The sequence below is a fragment of the Jaculus jaculus genome, chromosome 11 (genome assembly GCF_020740685.1).
Source record: "Jaculus jaculus isolate mJacJac1 chromosome 11, mJacJac1.mat.Y.cur, whole genome shotgun sequence".
Classification (NCBI taxonomy): domain Eukaryota; kingdom Metazoa; phylum Chordata; class Mammalia; order Rodentia; family Dipodidae; genus Jaculus; species Jaculus jaculus.
This window is the reverse complement of record NC_059112.1, coordinates 25,719,785-25,736,922: the sequence shown is the minus strand read 5'-3', so window position 1 is coordinate 25,736,922 and position 17,138 is coordinate 25,719,785. Positions and strand designations below refer to the sequence as shown.

General features: G+C 42.7%; 1 protein-coding gene across 3 annotated transcripts in view; it reads left to right on the top strand.

The window, feature by feature from the left end:
- The first annotated feature begins 3,117 nt into the window (after positions 1-3,117).
- Positions 3,118-17,138, top strand: part of Wdr19 (WD repeat domain 19) — a 92,198-nt gene continuing 78,177 nt past the window's right edge. For all 3 annotated transcript variants that reach the window (XM_045161677.1, XM_045161675.1, XM_045161676.1), the window contains exons 1-6: positions 3,118-3,169; positions 5,764-5,855; positions 7,044-7,109; positions 10,806-10,931; positions 12,044-12,159; positions 13,829-13,944. In XM_045161677.1, the coding sequence (XP_045017612.1) occupies positions 3,164-3,169; positions 5,764-5,855; positions 7,044-7,109; positions 10,806-10,931; positions 12,044-12,159; positions 13,829-13,944 (522 nt within the window). In that variant the 5' untranslated portion in view covers positions 3,118-3,163. The remainder of the gene's footprint in view (positions 3,170-5,763; positions 5,856-7,043; positions 7,110-10,805; positions 10,932-12,043; positions 12,160-13,828; positions 13,945-17,138) is intronic.

The window sequence follows — 17,138 nt, the reverse complement described above, 5'->3', positions numbered from 1 at the left end:
TAGAATTCACCAGAGTTCTCTTTGGAAGGTTATAGTCCATTGACTCAATTTCTTTTTTTTTTTTTAATTACATATATACAATATCAACCTATTAAGTATCCTCCTCCCTTCCTTTCCTTTCCCTTCAATTTCCTTAATACATGGTTTCTTTCTTTTCTTTTCTTCTTTTGCTTTCCTTTCTTTCTCTTTCTTTTCTTCTTTGAGGCAGTATCTCACTGTTGTCCAGGTAACTTGGAACACACTCTGCAGCCCAAGCTGGCCTCAAAACTCAGCCTCCCCAGTGCTTAAGGCATGAGCTACCACACCCGACCTGATTCAAATTTTTGTTGTTGTTTTGTTTTTCGAGGTAGGGTCTTACCCTACTAGCCCAGGCTGACCTGGAATTCACTATGTAGTCTCAGGGTGGCCTCAAACTCATGGCCATCCTCCTACTTCTGCCTCCTGAGCGCTGGGATTAAAGGCGTGCACCACCACACCTGGCTCTAGATTGCTATTTGTAATGTGTGCCTTTTCTCTCTTTTTTTCCTTAGTCACTGTTAGAGGCTTACTGATTTTCTTCATCTTTGGGGCTGGTGAGATGACTCTGCAGTTAAAGGTGCTTGCTTGCAGCATCTTCTAGTCTGGGTACAATTCCCCAGTGTCCATGTAAAGTCAGATGCACAAAGTGCTGCATGTGTCTGGAGTTTGTTTGCAGGGGCAGGGGATCTTGGCATGCCCACACTTTCCCTTTCTCTCTCTCTCTCTTTCTCTCTGTCCTTATAAATAAAATTATATCTGCTAACTTTAAAAAAAAATTATTTAGTGTGTATGTATTTGAAAGAAAAGAATGGAGTGGCCAGAGACATCTCCTGCCACTGCAAATGAAATCCAGATGCACGTGCCTCTTTGTGCATCTGGCTTTATGTGGGAACTGAGGAATTGAACTCAGGTCATCAGGCTTTACAAGCAAGCAGCTTTCACTGCTGAGCCATCTCTTTCCATCCCAATTTTATGTATCTTTGAAAATATTTTATTTATTTATTTATTTTCAAGCAGAGAGAGCGAGGTGGAGAAAGTGGGCACATCAGAGCCTCTAGCCACTGTAAATGAACTCCAGATGCGTGCACCACTTTGCGTATCTTGTCTTACATGGATACTGGGAAATCAAACCTGGGTCCTTAGGCCTTGCAGGCAATCAATGAGCCATCTCTCTAGCTCTACCCATCTTTTTTTTTTTTTTTTTTTGGTTTTTCGAGGTAGGGTCTCACTCTAGCCCAGGCTGACCTGGAATTCACTATGGAGTCTCAGGGTGGCCTCGAACTCACGGCGATCCTCCTACCTCTGCCTCCCGAGTGCTGGGATTAAAGGCGTGCGCCACCATGCCCGGCTTCCATCTTTTTTTTTTTTTTTAATCAGTGTTTGGTTTTGTTAATCCTTTTCTAATTTCCTGCTTTCAGTTTCAGGAATTTCTGTTGAAATACCACATTTTTCTTCTGGCCACTTTGGATTTAATTGCTTTCTTTGTCTAGTTTCCTAAAGTAGGTACTTATTTTCTACCTTCATATTAAAAAAATATACATTCAGCAATATAAATTTCCCTCTAAGGAAGGCTTTTACTGCATGCTATAAAATTGAATATATTGCACTTTGTTTAACTTAGTCTTTAAATTCTCTTGAGATTTCTTCTTTGATCTATGTATTACTTAGAAATACGTTAATTGCCAAGATCTGAGAATTCTCTAGCTTTCTTTCTGTTATTAATTTCAAGAGATATTGGGATTTGAATCATTTTTGAAACCAAGGATTAATCCAACTAAAAACCCCAGCAAAGCCCAACAACCTGGGTTTGACCCCCAGTACCAACATAAAGCCAGATACACAAGGTGGCTCATGCATATGGAGTTCTTTTGCAGTGGCTGGAGGCTCTAGCACACCCATTCTCTCTTTCTGCTTGCAAACAAATATATAAAATAAAATTTAAAACCCAGCACAAAAAGTAGTATCCTACTTAAAAATTCACAAACACTTGCCATTACCTATTTTTAATCACTATTTTTCTGAAGGCTAAATTCCCGATGTTGGAAAAAAGCAAAATGGCGTGGATCTTTTCAAATTTTTCATTCAAGCAAATGATTCACTTTCGCAGGTAAATAATGAAGTCAAAATACCACGAGGCATAATAAGGAAAAGCCGCAGGCTCTAATTCTGCAGGGGAGCTCATCTTTTCCTGCCTCTCACAGCACATCTTCTTTAAGCCAGAAAACTTCAGAGAAAAATGAGAGATGATGAATACGTGAGCTCTTCTTAATCCTTTCCATACTGACTGTTAGCCTTGTGAGCCATTTTCCCGTCTACTAGACAACATGACCGTGCCTGTCACTTTTAGAATTTTTTTTTAATAACAAATTGGGTGTGGTGGGGGGGAGCCGGCTGTGGTGGCCCACGCATTTAATCCCAGTACTCGGGAGGCAGAGGTAGGATGATCATTGTGAGTTCGAGGCCAACCTGAGACTACATAGTGAATTCCAGGTCAGCTTGAGCTACAGTGAAACCCGACCTGTAACTGGAACTCACTAGTCTCAGGGTGGCCTCGAACTCCAGGCAATCCTGTAACCTCTGCCTCCCAAGTGCTGGGATTAAAGGCTTGCGCCACCACGACCAGCTTTTTAAAATATTGTATTTATGGGTGCACAGGGGCCTGTATCCGCTGCAAACGAAGCCCAGATGTATGCGCCCCTTTGTGCATCTGGCTTTACCTGGGTCCTGGGGAATCGAACCTGGATTATCAAGCTTCGCTGGCAAGCGCCTTAAGCAGTGAGAAATCCCCTACCACTCTCCATATACCACCAGGTTAAAGTCAACATTTGCGCAGGCGCCTTTCCAGGCTCCCAGAGCCCGCCTTCCCGGAACAGTCTCACCCAATCACAGCTCAGGCAGGAAGTCGATACGCAGCATGACGTCGCGACGCTCAACTTCCCCGGGCTCTAGCTCCGCCTCTGTCACGTGATCACGCATATCCACCCGCCTTCCTTGATTGAAGGGCTTCGGCGAGGCCCCGCCCCCGCGTCCGTTGATTGGTCGCCGCTCGCTCGGTCTCCTGGGTGACGGGAACGCGGTCGCCTTCTCCGAGGAGCCGCGGTGCGCCTGCGCACTTCCGAGGTCGCGGTGCTGCGGGAGTCTTGAGATGAAGGTAAATTAAGTTAGGCATCTTGGCGCGACGTCTCGCGGGTCCCTGGGCGACCTCAGAGGAGGGCGTCGGGGCCTCTTCCCGCCGCCCGCCGGAGTGCGCAGGAGCCGGGGGAGAGGCATGGGCTGCTCGGGGATCGGGAGGACGGGCGAAGAGGAAAGGATGCGCGGAGGGCCGAGCCGAGGGGGAGGCCTCACTTGTGGGAGCCCCTTCCACGGGCCCCGGTGGATCCGATGACACCCCAGCTTCCCAGAGGAAAGATCGCGTCCCATCACGCCTGCCCAGCGGTGCAAGGGACCCAGCGCCCTCAAGAGAATGACAAGTTTCCGAAACAGTAATCTAGAATTACGCCGCCTAGGAGTGGTCCAACTCATGACCGAAGCCCCGTGTCCCCGGGGAAGTCCGCACCCGCGGGCCCAGGGTCGTGCAGTGCCCCCTGCACTCGGGTTTTGGAGGCGTGGGACACCCCCCCACACACACACACACACTGCCCGGTCACTGGTGATATAGCTCAGCAATTATCCTCCTCCTGCCCTGCTCTGGCAAACACGTGGAAAGCTCAGTTTAAAAATTGTTTTAGGTTTCCTCATGCTTTGTGGCTCTTGGTGTGGAAAATGCAATTGACAGGTCACATAATTCACAAGGACGGATGTCCTGAAAGTGAGGGACCACTGTTCTCATTTCAGTTGAGAATTCTATGCTTGAAACAGTTCCAACGACTTGCTTTAAGTCCTGCAGCTGATGAGAAGCAAAATTTCAACTTTGGTTTTCTGGTTTAAGTACATTCTAGTTGTACGATATACTTCTGCATTGTGCCACTAGAGCCTCTATGTAGACCTCCACGAAGGAAAGATACTCTGCATCCAGCCCAAGACAGGTCTGCCACGGAGGTAATAAGATCAGTGTTGTCACGAAATTGCGTAGGATGCTCTTAACAGACAACTCGTTCTCCTCCCTCCCCCAGTGATACAGTCTAGAAAACCTGAGTACTTCTGAGATCATATCACACCTCTGCTTTGTGACTCTGCAATACTGTTTACAAGAGCTGCTTTTCATCTGTAGCATATGAAATGCCCATTGTTTCTTTTTCTTTTTTTAAATTGTTTTCCAAGGTAGAGTCTCACTCTGGCCCAGGCTGACCTGGAATTTACTGTCATCTCAGGGTGGCCTGGAACTCACAGTGATCCTCCTACCTCTGCCTCCAGAGTACTTGGATTAAAGGCATGCACATTAGCACTCCCAGCTATGGTTTTTGTTGCTTTTTGAGATAGGGTCTCACTGTAGCCCAGGCTGACCTGGAATTCACAATGTAGTTTCAGGCTGGTCTTGAACTCACAGAGCTCCTCCTACCTCAGCCTCCCAGATGCGGGAATTTAAAGGTGTGTGCCACCACGGCTGATGGTGCGCCCAGTGGTATTTATTGAACGCATTGGAAGCATTTTGTATTGTCACTCATGTATCTAAACTTCATATACCTAGATATGGGCATCCTTGTTTAATCTACAATTTAATATTTAAATCTCATTTCCCCCCTCATTTTACTAGATGCGAGCTAATGTGTATAATATGAGCCAGTGTAATCTCAAAGGTTTAACAAACAGCCACATTAAAATTGTTAAACAGGTAAAATTAATTTTGATCCTCTATTTGGTATGTACAAAATTTATTTCAACATGTAGTCAGTATAACAGTTATCCATGATATTTTGCATTTTTGAAATCTGATGGTATTTTATATTACAGTACATATAAATTTGGGTTGTTCATATTTCATGACCCTGTAGGCTACATGTAGATTGGATAAATGTTAATATTTCTTAAATGATATATCATTCACCCAATATCCAAGTTATATATTTAATGCTGAAATAAATAAACTGATAGGTAAAGAAAGAAAAACTTAAACTATAGGCATTATATTTCTCTCTTTGAAATCATTTAAGATTTTAAAATAAGCCAGGCATGATAGTGTACACCTTTAATCCTAGCCCTCAGGAGGCTGAGGTAGGAGGAGTGCATGAGTTTGAGACCAGCCTGGGCCTACAAAGTGAAATCCAGGTCATCCTAGAGCTAGAATGAGACCCTACCAGAAAAAAAAAAAAAAAAATTTTGACATAGCAATTTTGTGAAATGTAGTGCCTCCAAATATATACTACAGTACTAAGCTTATTTTCATTTTTAAAATTATGTACTTTTTTTTGTTTGTTTTTTTGAGGTAGGGTCTCACTCTAGCCCAGGCTGACCTGGAACTCACTATGTAGTCTCAGGGTGGCCTCGAACTCAAAGCAATCCTCCTACCTCTGCCTCCTGAGTGCTGAGATTAAAGGTGTGCCCCACCATGCCTGGTGAAAATTATGTACTTTTTTTAAGTTAAAAAATTGAAAACAGTCAGAAGCAACAAGGTTTTATGATAAAACTCTCCTCCCTTCAGGTCCATCCTGCCCCAGCTACTGTGTTTGGCTGATTGATTTTGTTTCTTCATTTTATTGTTAATTTTTAAATAGGTACTGGCTAACATCATTCTTCATCATCCTGAATACTTGCTATTTTCAAGATTGTTGTGTTTGAGAATGTTAAACTTACGTATTTTTTTTTTAGCGTGTTTTCTCACTGTTAGAAAAGACCTGTACTGGCGCCCCAATACAATTTGCCTGGCAAAAAACATCAGGAAACTACCTTGCAGTAACAGGGTAAGAAACCATTGAGCGTTTTACATAACAGTTGTATGTGTATATAACCATCCATCTCTTCAGTAGTTCTCATTTAATGGTTGTATGATGAAAAATATATTTACCTTCAGTAACATCAAAGTTCTGGGAGCTGGGGTGATGGCTCAGTTAACACGCATGAGGACGTAAGGTCCATCCTCTGAACCCAGGCATGCCAGGCATAATAGGGGTATGGTGCTTGCAATGCCAGCGCTGAGGAGGCAGAGACAGGTGGTTCCCCAGACTCCACATGGCCAGCTAGTGTAGCCTTCTTGGCTCGTTCTAGACCAGTGAGAGACTATCTTGTGAAAGGTAGATGGTACCTCTAAGGAATGATGCTCAGGGTATCCTCTAGCCTCCACATGCACACGCATACATGCGCACGTGCACATACACATGTTCCACATAAAACAGCGACAACAAAATCACAGTTCAGTTGGACACAGTGGCACATGCCTTCAATTCCAGCCCTCAGGAGGCAGAGGTAGGAGGATCACTGTGAGCTCTGGGACTACGGAGTGAATTCCGGGTCAGCCTGTATTAGACTGAGACCCAATCTCAACAAAACACCACCACCAACAAAAAAAATCACAGTCCATAGACCTTTACCTAGACCTAACTTTAAAAAAATTTTATTTATTTATTTGAGAGAGAGACAGAGGAAGAGGTAGAGAGAAAGAGAGAATGGGCGTGCCAGGACCTGTAGCCATTATAAAGAAACTCGAGCTGCATGGGCCCCCTTGTGTATCTGGCTTACATGGGTTCTGGGGAATCCAACTGGGGCCCTTAGGCTTCACAGGCAAACACTTTAACCACTAAGCCATTTCCCTAGCCCTAGACTTAACTTTTTAGATATAAATTATGAAGCTACCATGAGAGAATGATGAAATAATTTGGATGACAGCTTAATTTTTTTTTAAATTTCACTTATTTATTTGAGGAAAAAAGAGTATGGACACACCAGGGTCTCTTGTCACTACAGACAAACTCCAGACACATTTGCCACTTGGTGTGCCTGGCTTTATGTAGGTTCTGAGATATCAAACTCTGGCTGTCAGCTTTAGAAAAAAAAAATGACTTTAACTTCTGAGCCATCTCCCCAGCCACTTAATTTTTATATATAGATAAAGAAACATTTAAATTGTGTGTTTCTGTGTCATTTGCTTCCAGAGCTGATTATATTGTAAAAATCTTTGATCGCCATGGCCACAAAAGAAGTGAAATCAGCTTACCTGGGTAAGTGGAGGAAAACCAAAACCTTTTCCAGCTTTGTTGCCGAAAAGATTTTCATGGAAGTACTCTCTTAACATCAGTTAACTTTTATTATTATTCTTTTTTTAAAGATTTTTTAAAAAAATTACTCTTTCTTTATTTGAGAGAAAGAGACAGATAGAGAATGGGCACACCAGGGCAAACGAACTGGAGACACAGATGCCACCTTGTGCATCTGGCTTATGTGGGTCCTGGGGAATTGAGCCTGGGTTCTTTGGCTCTGCAGCCTTAACTGCTAAGCCATCTCTCCAGCCCTTATTATTCCTTATTTATTTATTTAAGAGAGGATATTGAGAAAGAGAGGCCTGTAGAATGGATGCTCCAGGGTCCCCTGCCATGGCAAACAAACTCCAGACACACGCACCACTTTGTACATCTGGCTTTACATGAGCACTGGGGTATCAAACCTGGGCCATCAGGCTTTACAAGCAAGTACCTTTAACCTCTGAGCCATCTCTTAAGCCCAAAATCAATGAAATTTTATGACAGAAGTAACTCTGTGTTCTCTTTGGCTTTCTCCATTTACAAAGGAGTAGTTATTCTTAATGCCATGAGTAATTAACAGAATGTGTGTGTGTATGTATAGCATATAAGTTAAAGTTTATATCTATACACATACATATTCATAGGGAAGCCTATAACAGTATCATAAATGAGTCCAAAATGAGGAACTTCTAATTAGAAATGTATCTACCTTAACATTTCTTCTCCAATAAATTCTTGGAAAATAGTTACTTGCACATACTTTGTAAAGAATGAAGACAGGCCGGGCGTGGTGTCACACGCCTTTAATCCCAGCACTCGGGAGGCAGAGGTAGGAGGGTCTCCGTGAGTTCGAGGCCACCCTGAGACTCCATAGTGAATTCCAGGTCAGCCTGGGCTAGAGTGAGACCCTATCTCAGAAAACCAATAAGAAAGAATGAAGACAATTCACTTTGAGGATGTCATTCTAAAATACACTGAGCGTAAGTTGGGCATGTATAATGACTCATTGTAATCATAACCTCGTATTGGTTATTCTGCTAACCAGCCCAGTTGTTACTGCTGTGTAGACTCTCTCACCTACATGGACCTATACTGCTGTGCCTTTTACTTCGCATCTGCTTTCTGTGCCTTATTGATCACTTGAAAATCGGGTTTTTTGCTTCTAGTCCAGCCTTTCCTCCTCTCCTCTGCCTACCCACCTAAGGCTATTATTTTGGCCTTTTCCTGTCCTCCTAATTATTACTTCTGATTTCTGTGTTCTGGGAAACAAGACCAAAGTAGTTATTCAGTCATGATGTCAAAAATGAGGAACTCAAAACAAAATAAGGCACTCAGTTTAAAAAAAAAAAAATGAGGGCTGGAGAGATGGCTTAGCGGTTAAGCGCTTGCCTGTGAAGCCTAAGGACCCCAGTTCGAGGCTCGGTTCCCCAGGTCCCACGTTAGCCAGATGCACAAGGGGGCACATGCGTCTGGAGTTCGTTTGCAGAGGCTAGAAGCCCTGGCACGCCCATTCTCTCTCTCTCCCTCTATCTGTCTTTCTCTCTGTGTCTGTCGCTCTCAAATAAATAAATAAAAATTAAAAAAAAAAAAAAGACAAGACCCATTTGAATTTGTTCAAGATAAGATACTTGCATTCTCACTGAGGGTCTAAGACCAAATAATTGGTCTTTAAAAGAAGAAAAAAAAAATGATAGTCAGTTGTGGTGCCTTTAATCCCAGCACTCGGGAGGCAGAGGTAGGAGGATTGCCGTGAGTTCGAGGCCACTCTGAGACTATATAATGAAGACCAGGTCAGGCTGGGCTAAAGTGAGAGACAACCTTGAACAACCAAAAAAAAAAAAAAACCCGAGAAACTTCTTTGAGTACATTGTGCTTGATTACCTAATCTCTGTGATACCTATTTTGGGTATATAATGACCTCATCTCAGTTGTTTTCCTCTATTAATAACGTTTGAATCTGACCTAAAAGGATCTCCACATAAAGTGCTTTGTCTTTAATTGATTGGTGATTTTATCAACAATTCCAAAGCTTCCTATACCCATACTCACAAAATTTCTGAAATTATTACAGGAAACTAAGATGTCAAAACATATCTAACAGAGCTGTAGAGATGGTTTAGTAACTAAGGCACTTGCCTACAAAGCCAAAGAACCCAGGTTTGATTCCTCAGGACCCACATAAGCCAGATGCACGAGATGGCGCATTTGTCTGGAGTTCGTTTGCAGTGGCTGGAGTCCCTGGCGTGACCATTCTCTCTTCTCTCTCTCTCTCTCTCTCTCTCTCTCAAATAAATAAAAATAAAATATTGAAAATAAAACATACCTAACAATTTTAAAAAATAAAATAGTCAAGGATTATTAATTAGGAGCTGGGAAGACGGCTCAACTGTTGAAGGCTCTTACTTGCAAAGCTTCCAGCCTGGGTGTAGTTCCCCAGTACCCACATCAAATGCAAGATGGGGCACAAGCTCCTGTGCAGCAGCCAGAGGCTATGGCATGCCAATAAACACACACGTACAAATAAGTCAATACATTTTTAAAAATATTAAAGAATTAGCAACTAAATTAACTTGATAATTTTAAAGGAATCAAATAATTGTTGGCCAGGGGTGGTGGCGCACACCTTTAATTCCAGCACTCAGGAAGGGATCACAGTGAGTTTGAGGCCAGCCTGGAGCTACAGAGTGAGTTCCAAGTCAGCCTGAGTAAGAGTGAGACCCTGCCTTGAAAAAGACCAAAACAAACAAACACAAAAAAGGAATAAAATAACTCAACTCAAATGTAAATAAAGTACGGCTTAGCCAAACCCAAAGGCAAAGACTATCAAAAGGAAAAATAGCATTCTACACAGGTCTGTTTTTTAAGGATTTGTGACATTCTGAAGTTTTAAAATTATATATGTACATATACACACACATCTCTCATACACATACACATATATATAAATATACATATGTATTTTTTTGAACTTGTTATGTAGGTGAGGATAACTTCAGGTCCTCCTGCCTTAGTTTCCCAAATGCTAGTTTTATAGGCTGCGTGCACTACATACTGGCTTTAAATTATGTTTGAGAATAATTTTTAAATATTTCATTTATTTATTTGAGAGAAAGAGAGAGGAAGAGGCAGATGAAAGAGAGGATGGATGTGCCAGGGCCTCTAGCCACTGCAAGTGAACTCCAGATACATGTGCCCTCTTGTGCATTTGGCTTACATAGGTCCTGGGGAATTGAACCGGGGTCCTTAGGCTTCCCAGGCAAATGCCTTAACTGCTAAACCATTTCCACAGCCCTGAGAATAATTTTAAACAGTAAGAAACATGTTAGTCTTTCCTAGCATATAACTGTGACCTTGGGCAAATCACTGTTCTTATTCCATCAATGTTTATGTTGAGGGCTGGAGAGATGGCTTAGTGGTTGAGGTGCTTGCCTGAGAAGCCAGAGGCATAAAGGTGAGGCAAGTGCAAGGTTACACATGCCCACTAGGTGGTGCAAGCATCTGGAGTTTAAGTGGCTGAGGCCCAATTCTCTCTCTCTCTTTCTCTCGAAAATTAAAAAATAAAATAAAAATATGTTAAATGATCTTGTTACAGAGAAAAGTTATATAACCAGATGGGTATTTATTCTTTTACTTTTGGAAACTGTAAGAATAATGTTTTGCTCTCTCTTATAAAAGAAACTGTGTCTCCATGGATTGGGATAAAGATGGTGACATTTTAGCAGTAATTGCTGAGAAGTCTAGTTGCATTTATCTGTGGGATGCCAACACAAATAAGACCAGCCAGTTAGACAATGGCATAAGGTAAGGATAAACTTGTTTTTGTTATTCTAGTGGTAGTCACAGACTTCCTCTTGGTCCTTAGATAATTTCTGTGAGCATAATTCTTTGGATATGGTACTAGGGTGTAATATGGTGTGTTTACACATGAGTAAAGTGTGTGCTGATCAGGGCAATTAGAAAATTACCATTTTCCAATTTTTTAAATTCTTTTAAGTTTTCACTTAGCAACATGATTGGTTATTTGTAGGCTTGATGCTAACAGTGTCTTAGTACTATGACTTTAAAGATGCAGTGGTGAGGACTGGAGAGATGGCTTAGCAACTAAGGTGCTTGCCTGCAAAGCCAGACCCAGGTTCAATTCCCCAGGATCCACATAAGCCAGAAGCACAAGATGGCTAGAGTTTGTTTGCAGTAGCTAGAGGCCCTGGCATGCCCAGTCTCTCTCTCTCTACCTATTTCTCTCAATCCATAAAAATAAAATTGTTCGAAAAGGTGCAGTGATCTCTTCAGCCCTGCAGAAGATAATTTTTTGCCCAATGTAGTCTTACTAGGGCTCAGAACTTTCATTGTTTGCTGTCTTTTTCAATTTTAGTACACAAATTAATATCATGAGTTATCCCATACAATAGATTATATTGTAACTGTTGAAATCAGCATGCATTATGTATTTTTTTTTTGTTTTGTTTTATGAGGTAGGGTCTCACTCTAGTCCAGGCTGACATGGAATTCACTATGTAGTCTCAGGGTGGTCTTGAACTCATGGTGATCCTCCTGTCTCTGCCTCCCGAGTGCTGAAATTAAAGGTGTGCGCTACCACACCTGGCTTTTTTTTTTAACTTTATTTTTATTTATTTATTTATTTATTTGAGAGAGAAAGAGGCACAAAGAGGGGGAGAGAGAATGGGCACGCCAGGGTCTTCAGACACTGCAAACGAACTCCAGACTCATGCACCCCCCCCTTGTGCATCTGGCTTACGTGGGTCCTGGGGAATCAAACCAGGGTCCTTTGGTTTTGCAGGTAAATGCCTTAACTGCTAAGCCATCTCTCCAGCCCCTCATTTGGTACTTTTTAAAATGCTTACTGAAAGGTCATGAATGTGAATTGTATAGTAACCCATATTTTAATGTTATAGGGATCAAATGTCTTTCCTTCTTTGGTCAAAAATCGGAAGTTTCCTGGCTATTGGAACAGTTAAAGGAAATTTGCTAATTTATAATCATCAGACATCTCGAAAGATTCCTGTCCTTGGTAGGTTGTAGCTGGGAAAACTACTAAATATTTGAGATGCTTTATCTAAATGTAAATTCCACTGCCTCAGATTTCCCTAGCATTGGGAGGGAGGTTTTTCAGTATGAAGGCCCTCTCTGGCTTATGTGTGTAATCAGAGCAATCCCTTTACTTCCTTTTAAGAATCTCCCTTGAGCTAAGGTCAGAGTATGCAGGGAAGCACCTTAACCACTGAGCCATCTCTCCAGCCTTTACATGTGATCTTCGATTTTCATATTGATTCTTGTCACATTCTTGTGGTAACCTTTATAAAATGGGCCTGAAAATATATGAGTTAATTATCTGTCTTAGCCTCTCTCACAGTTGGTTGAAATCATAGAGATCCTCTACCTCAGCTTCTCCCATGCTGGAATCATAAGCATGAGCTATCACATCCTTATTAATTTTATGACTCTTAAGGATTTACCTATCCCTGGACCCTCACAATGCCCACAGTACAAATTGCATGTGGTTTCCTCCAACAAATGCAGTCTTTGCATTGCCTGGAATCCTTAGTGAAAAAGTATACTGATTGCTCAGTGGTTATGTCATGTTTTTCACTAGATAAGAGACTCACTTCTCAGCACACAGCTCACTTAGTGTGTCTAAATTTTTATCTCTTTATTATTGGAAATTAAATGTGTTGATTCCCCCCCCCCTTCTATCAACCATTTTATTAAGAAACTTGAAGGTGAGGAGGGGCTGAAGAGATCAGTAGGATCATGGGTCCTTTGCAAGGCTGGTATCTCACTTCCACAGCCACCTTATCGCTGAAAGCTCATGTGTCTTTCAGTTATCCATGAGCAGTTCAGTCTGTTAAAGCATGTTAAATCTGCTTGGACCACAGGTTTGTCAGACCGTGGAGCTGAATATCAGTGAAGATACTTGTACATTTTGGAAATGTATTTGTCTTCAGATATTACCATTACAGTTTGGTTATGTGGTAGACAAAATTTGTGCAAAAACAAAATATTTTGTGCTAGAGTCTGTGCTCATGTCCACATTAAAAAAATTGGAAAACTGGCCAGGCTTGGTGGCACATGCCTTTAATCTCAGCACTCGGGAGGGAGAGGTAGAGGATCACTGTGAGTTTGAGGCCACTCTGAGGCTACCTAGGGAATTCCAGGTCAGCCTGAGCTAGAGTGAACCCCTACCTCCAAAAACAAAAACAAAACAAACAAAAAAACTGGGCATGGTGGTCAGCCTGGACTAGCGTGAGGCCCTACTTTGAAAAACAAAAACAAACATCTCTTGGGCTGGAGAGATGGATCAGTGGTTAAGGCACTTGCCTGTAAAGCCTAACAACCCAGGTTTATTATTTTTGTTTGTTTTTTTCAAGGTAGAGTCTTGCTTTAGCTGAGGCTGACCTGGAACTCACTGTGTAGTCTCAGGGTGGCCTCAAACTCATGGCGATTCTCCTCTCCCTCCCTCCCAAGTGCTGGGAGTAAAGGCGTGAGCCACTACACCTAGCTTAACAACTGGGGTTCGATTCCCTTGTACCCTAGTAGAGCCGGATGCACAAGGAGGCACATACATTTGGAGTTAATTTGCATAGCTGGAGGCCCTGGTGCACCCATTCTCTCAGCCTGTGACTCTTTATCTCGGCGTGCAAATAAATAAATAATTTTCTAAAAAATCATCTCTTTTTCAGGAAAACATACTAAGAAAATCACATGTGGATGTTGGAATGCAGAAAATCTTCTTGCCTTAGGTGGAGAAGATAAAATGATTACAGTTAGTAATCAGGAAGGCGACACGATAAGACAGGTAATGCACTATTGTTTCTATGGTCTGATGTGTTAAGAAATTTACCACAATTAGCAGCTGTTTATCAGACAGTTACCTAAAATTTGACTGATATAAAAATAATCATGCTCTGGGAGGCTGGAGAGATGGCTTAGCAGTTAAGGCATTTGCCTGCAAAGCCAAAGGATCCCGTTTTGACTCTCTTGACCCATGTAAGCTGGATGCACAAGGGGGCGCATGTGTCTGGAGTTTGTTTGCAGTAGCTGGAGGCCCTGGAGCACCCATTCTCTCTCTCTCTCTCTCTCTGCCTCTTTCTCTCTCTCAAGTAAGTAAATAAAAATGAAATTTTAAAACTTTATTTAAAAAAAAAATCATGCTTTGGGCTGAAGAGATGGCTTAGCGGTTAAGGCACTTGTCTATAAAGCTCAAGGGCCCACGGTCAACTCTCCAGGTCTCATGTAAGCCAGATGCACGAGGTGACACATCGGTACAAGGGAGCACACACATCTGGAATTCGATTGCAGTGGCTGAGGCCCTGGCATGCCAGTCCTCTCCTCTCTTTCTCTCTCCCTGTCATAAAAAAAGGAGGCAGAAGCCGTGCGTGGTGGCACATGCCTTTAATACCAGCACTCGGGAGGCAGAGGTAGGAGGATCACTGAGTTCAAGGCCACCCTGAGACTCCATAGTGAATTCCAGGTCAGCCTGGGCTAGAGTGAGACCCTACCTCGAAAAACCAAAAAAAAAGGAGGCAGTATGTTAGGCTTGCCTCAAAAAAATAAAAATCATTCTCTGATCAATTATTTTTTCATACTTCCAAGTGTCAAAATGTGTGGGGCTAATAAATTATCTGGTAGGTATACCAGCAGATAAATTGGCAAACTAAAGTCAGGTAGAAAAAGTTGATTTTAGTAACTTAAACATTTTAATTGAATCTTTCAAATAAATCAGTGATGTCACTATTTGATTGTAACATAAACAATAAAATTAAGGGCTGGAGAGATGGCCCCGACCACAAAATGTAAAAGTCTTTTAATGGATATGTATATATTTCATATTTTTTTCTTTCTTTTTTTTTAAATTTTTTTTTTATTATTTATTTATTTATTTATTTGAGAGCGACAGACACAGAGAGAAAGACAGATAGAGGGAGAGAGAGAGAATGGGCGCGCCAGGGCTTCCAGCCTCTGCAAACGAGCTCCAGACGCGTGCGCCCCCTTGTGCATCTGGCTAACGTGGGTCCTGGGGAACCAAGCCTCGAACCGGGGTCCTTAGGCTTCACAGGCAAGCTCTTAACCACTAAGCCATCTCTCCAGCCCTCTTTCTTTTGTCTTTGTGAGCCTTTAACTGCTGAGTCATTTTCCCAGCACCTATCTTTAGTCATTTTAAAAGTATTTATGGGGCTGGAGAGATGGCTTAGCGGTTAAGCGCTTGCCTGTGAAGCCTGAGGACCCTGGTTCGAGGCTCGATTCCCCAGGTCCCACATTAGCCAGATGCACAAGGGGGTGCACGCGTCTGGAGTTTGTTTGCAGTGGCTAGATGCCCTGGCGTGCCCATTCTCAATCTCTCTCTAGCTGTCTCTTTCTCTCTCTGTCACTCTCATATAAATAAATAAAAATGAACAAAAAAAATTAAAAAAAAAAAGTATTTATGAAGCTGGGTGTGGTGGCGCACGCCTTTAATCCCAGCACTTGGGAGGCAGAGGTAGGAGGATTGCCATGAGTTTGAGGGCACCATGAGACTCTATAGTGAATTCCAGGTCAGCCTGGGCTAGAGTGAGACCCTACCTCGAAAAACCAAAAAAAGTATTTATGATTTATCTCTTTCATTTGTACTTGATGCCCTGTTCCTCTGTGAATTTTGTAATTTTTAACTTTTTTTTTAAATTTTTTTTTAAATTTATTTATTTGAGAGCGACAGACACAGAGAGAAAGACAGATAGAGGGAGAGAGAGAGAATGGGCGCGCCAGGGCTTCCAGCCTCTGCAAACGAACTCCAGACGCGTGCGCCCCCTTGTGCATCTGGCTAATGTGGGACCTGGGGAACCGAGCCTCGAACCGGGGTCCTTAGGCTTCACAGGCAAGCGCTTAACCGCTACGCCATCTCTCCAGCCCTTTTTTGGTTTATTTTTATTTATTTATTTGAGAGCGACAGACAGAGAAAGAGGCAGAGGAGAAAGTGGGTGCGCCAGGGCCTCCAGCCACTGCAAACAAACTCCAGATGCGTGCACCCTCTTTTGTGCATCTGGCTAACGTGGGTCCTGGGGAGTCAAGCCTTGAACCAGGGTCCTTAGGCTTCACAGGCAAGTGCTTAACTACTAAGTCATCTCTCCAGCCCAATTTTTAACCTTTTTAAAAAAATATTTTACTTATTTATTTGAGAGTGAGAAAGAGGCAGATTGAGAGAGGGAGAATGGGCATGCCAGGGCCTCCTGCCGCTGCTGCTGAACTCCAGACACACGTGCCACCTTGTGCACCTTAACTGCCAAGCCATCTCTCCAGCCCTGTAATTTTGAACTCCAAGCTCATCTTTAGTGTGGTTTGTCTGTGGAAAAGCTTTCATTTTATTTATTAATTTTGTTTATTTATTTATATGAGAGAGATCGAGAGTGAAAGAGGCAGAGAGAGAGACTGAGAGAGTGAGAGAGAGAGAGAATGGGCACGCCAGGGCTTCCAGCCACTGCAAACGAACTCCAGATGCGTTCGCCCCTTGTGCATCTGGCTAACGTGGGTCCTGGGGAATCGAGCCTTGAACCGGGGTCCTTAGGCTTCACAGGCAAGCGCTTAACCGCTAAGCCATCTCTCCAGCCCTTATTTATTTATTTTTGAGGCCGGGTCTCATTCTAACCCCACCTGACATGGAACTCACTCCGGTAGCCAGGCTGGCCTCAAACTCACAGCAATCCGCCTCCCTCAGTCTTCTGCGTGCTGGGGCTATAGGTATGAGCCACCACGAAGACTTGTGGGAAAGCTTCTGCTGTCCTGGAAGCAGCTCTGGATTTGTTCTCCTGGAATCCGACGAGCCTGGAGCCTTCCTTCTACTTTCTCTATCGTGCTTTCCCTCAGGCGCTCCCAGACCACTCAGTGTATAAATTTGAATCGCAGACCATAATGAGGAGAGGAAAACATGTTTTATATTACAAATTCTTAAATGAATTTTGTTTTTCTGACCCAGGCTTCAAGCCAAGACAAATAGAAGCAGTGTGAATTTCTGTACAT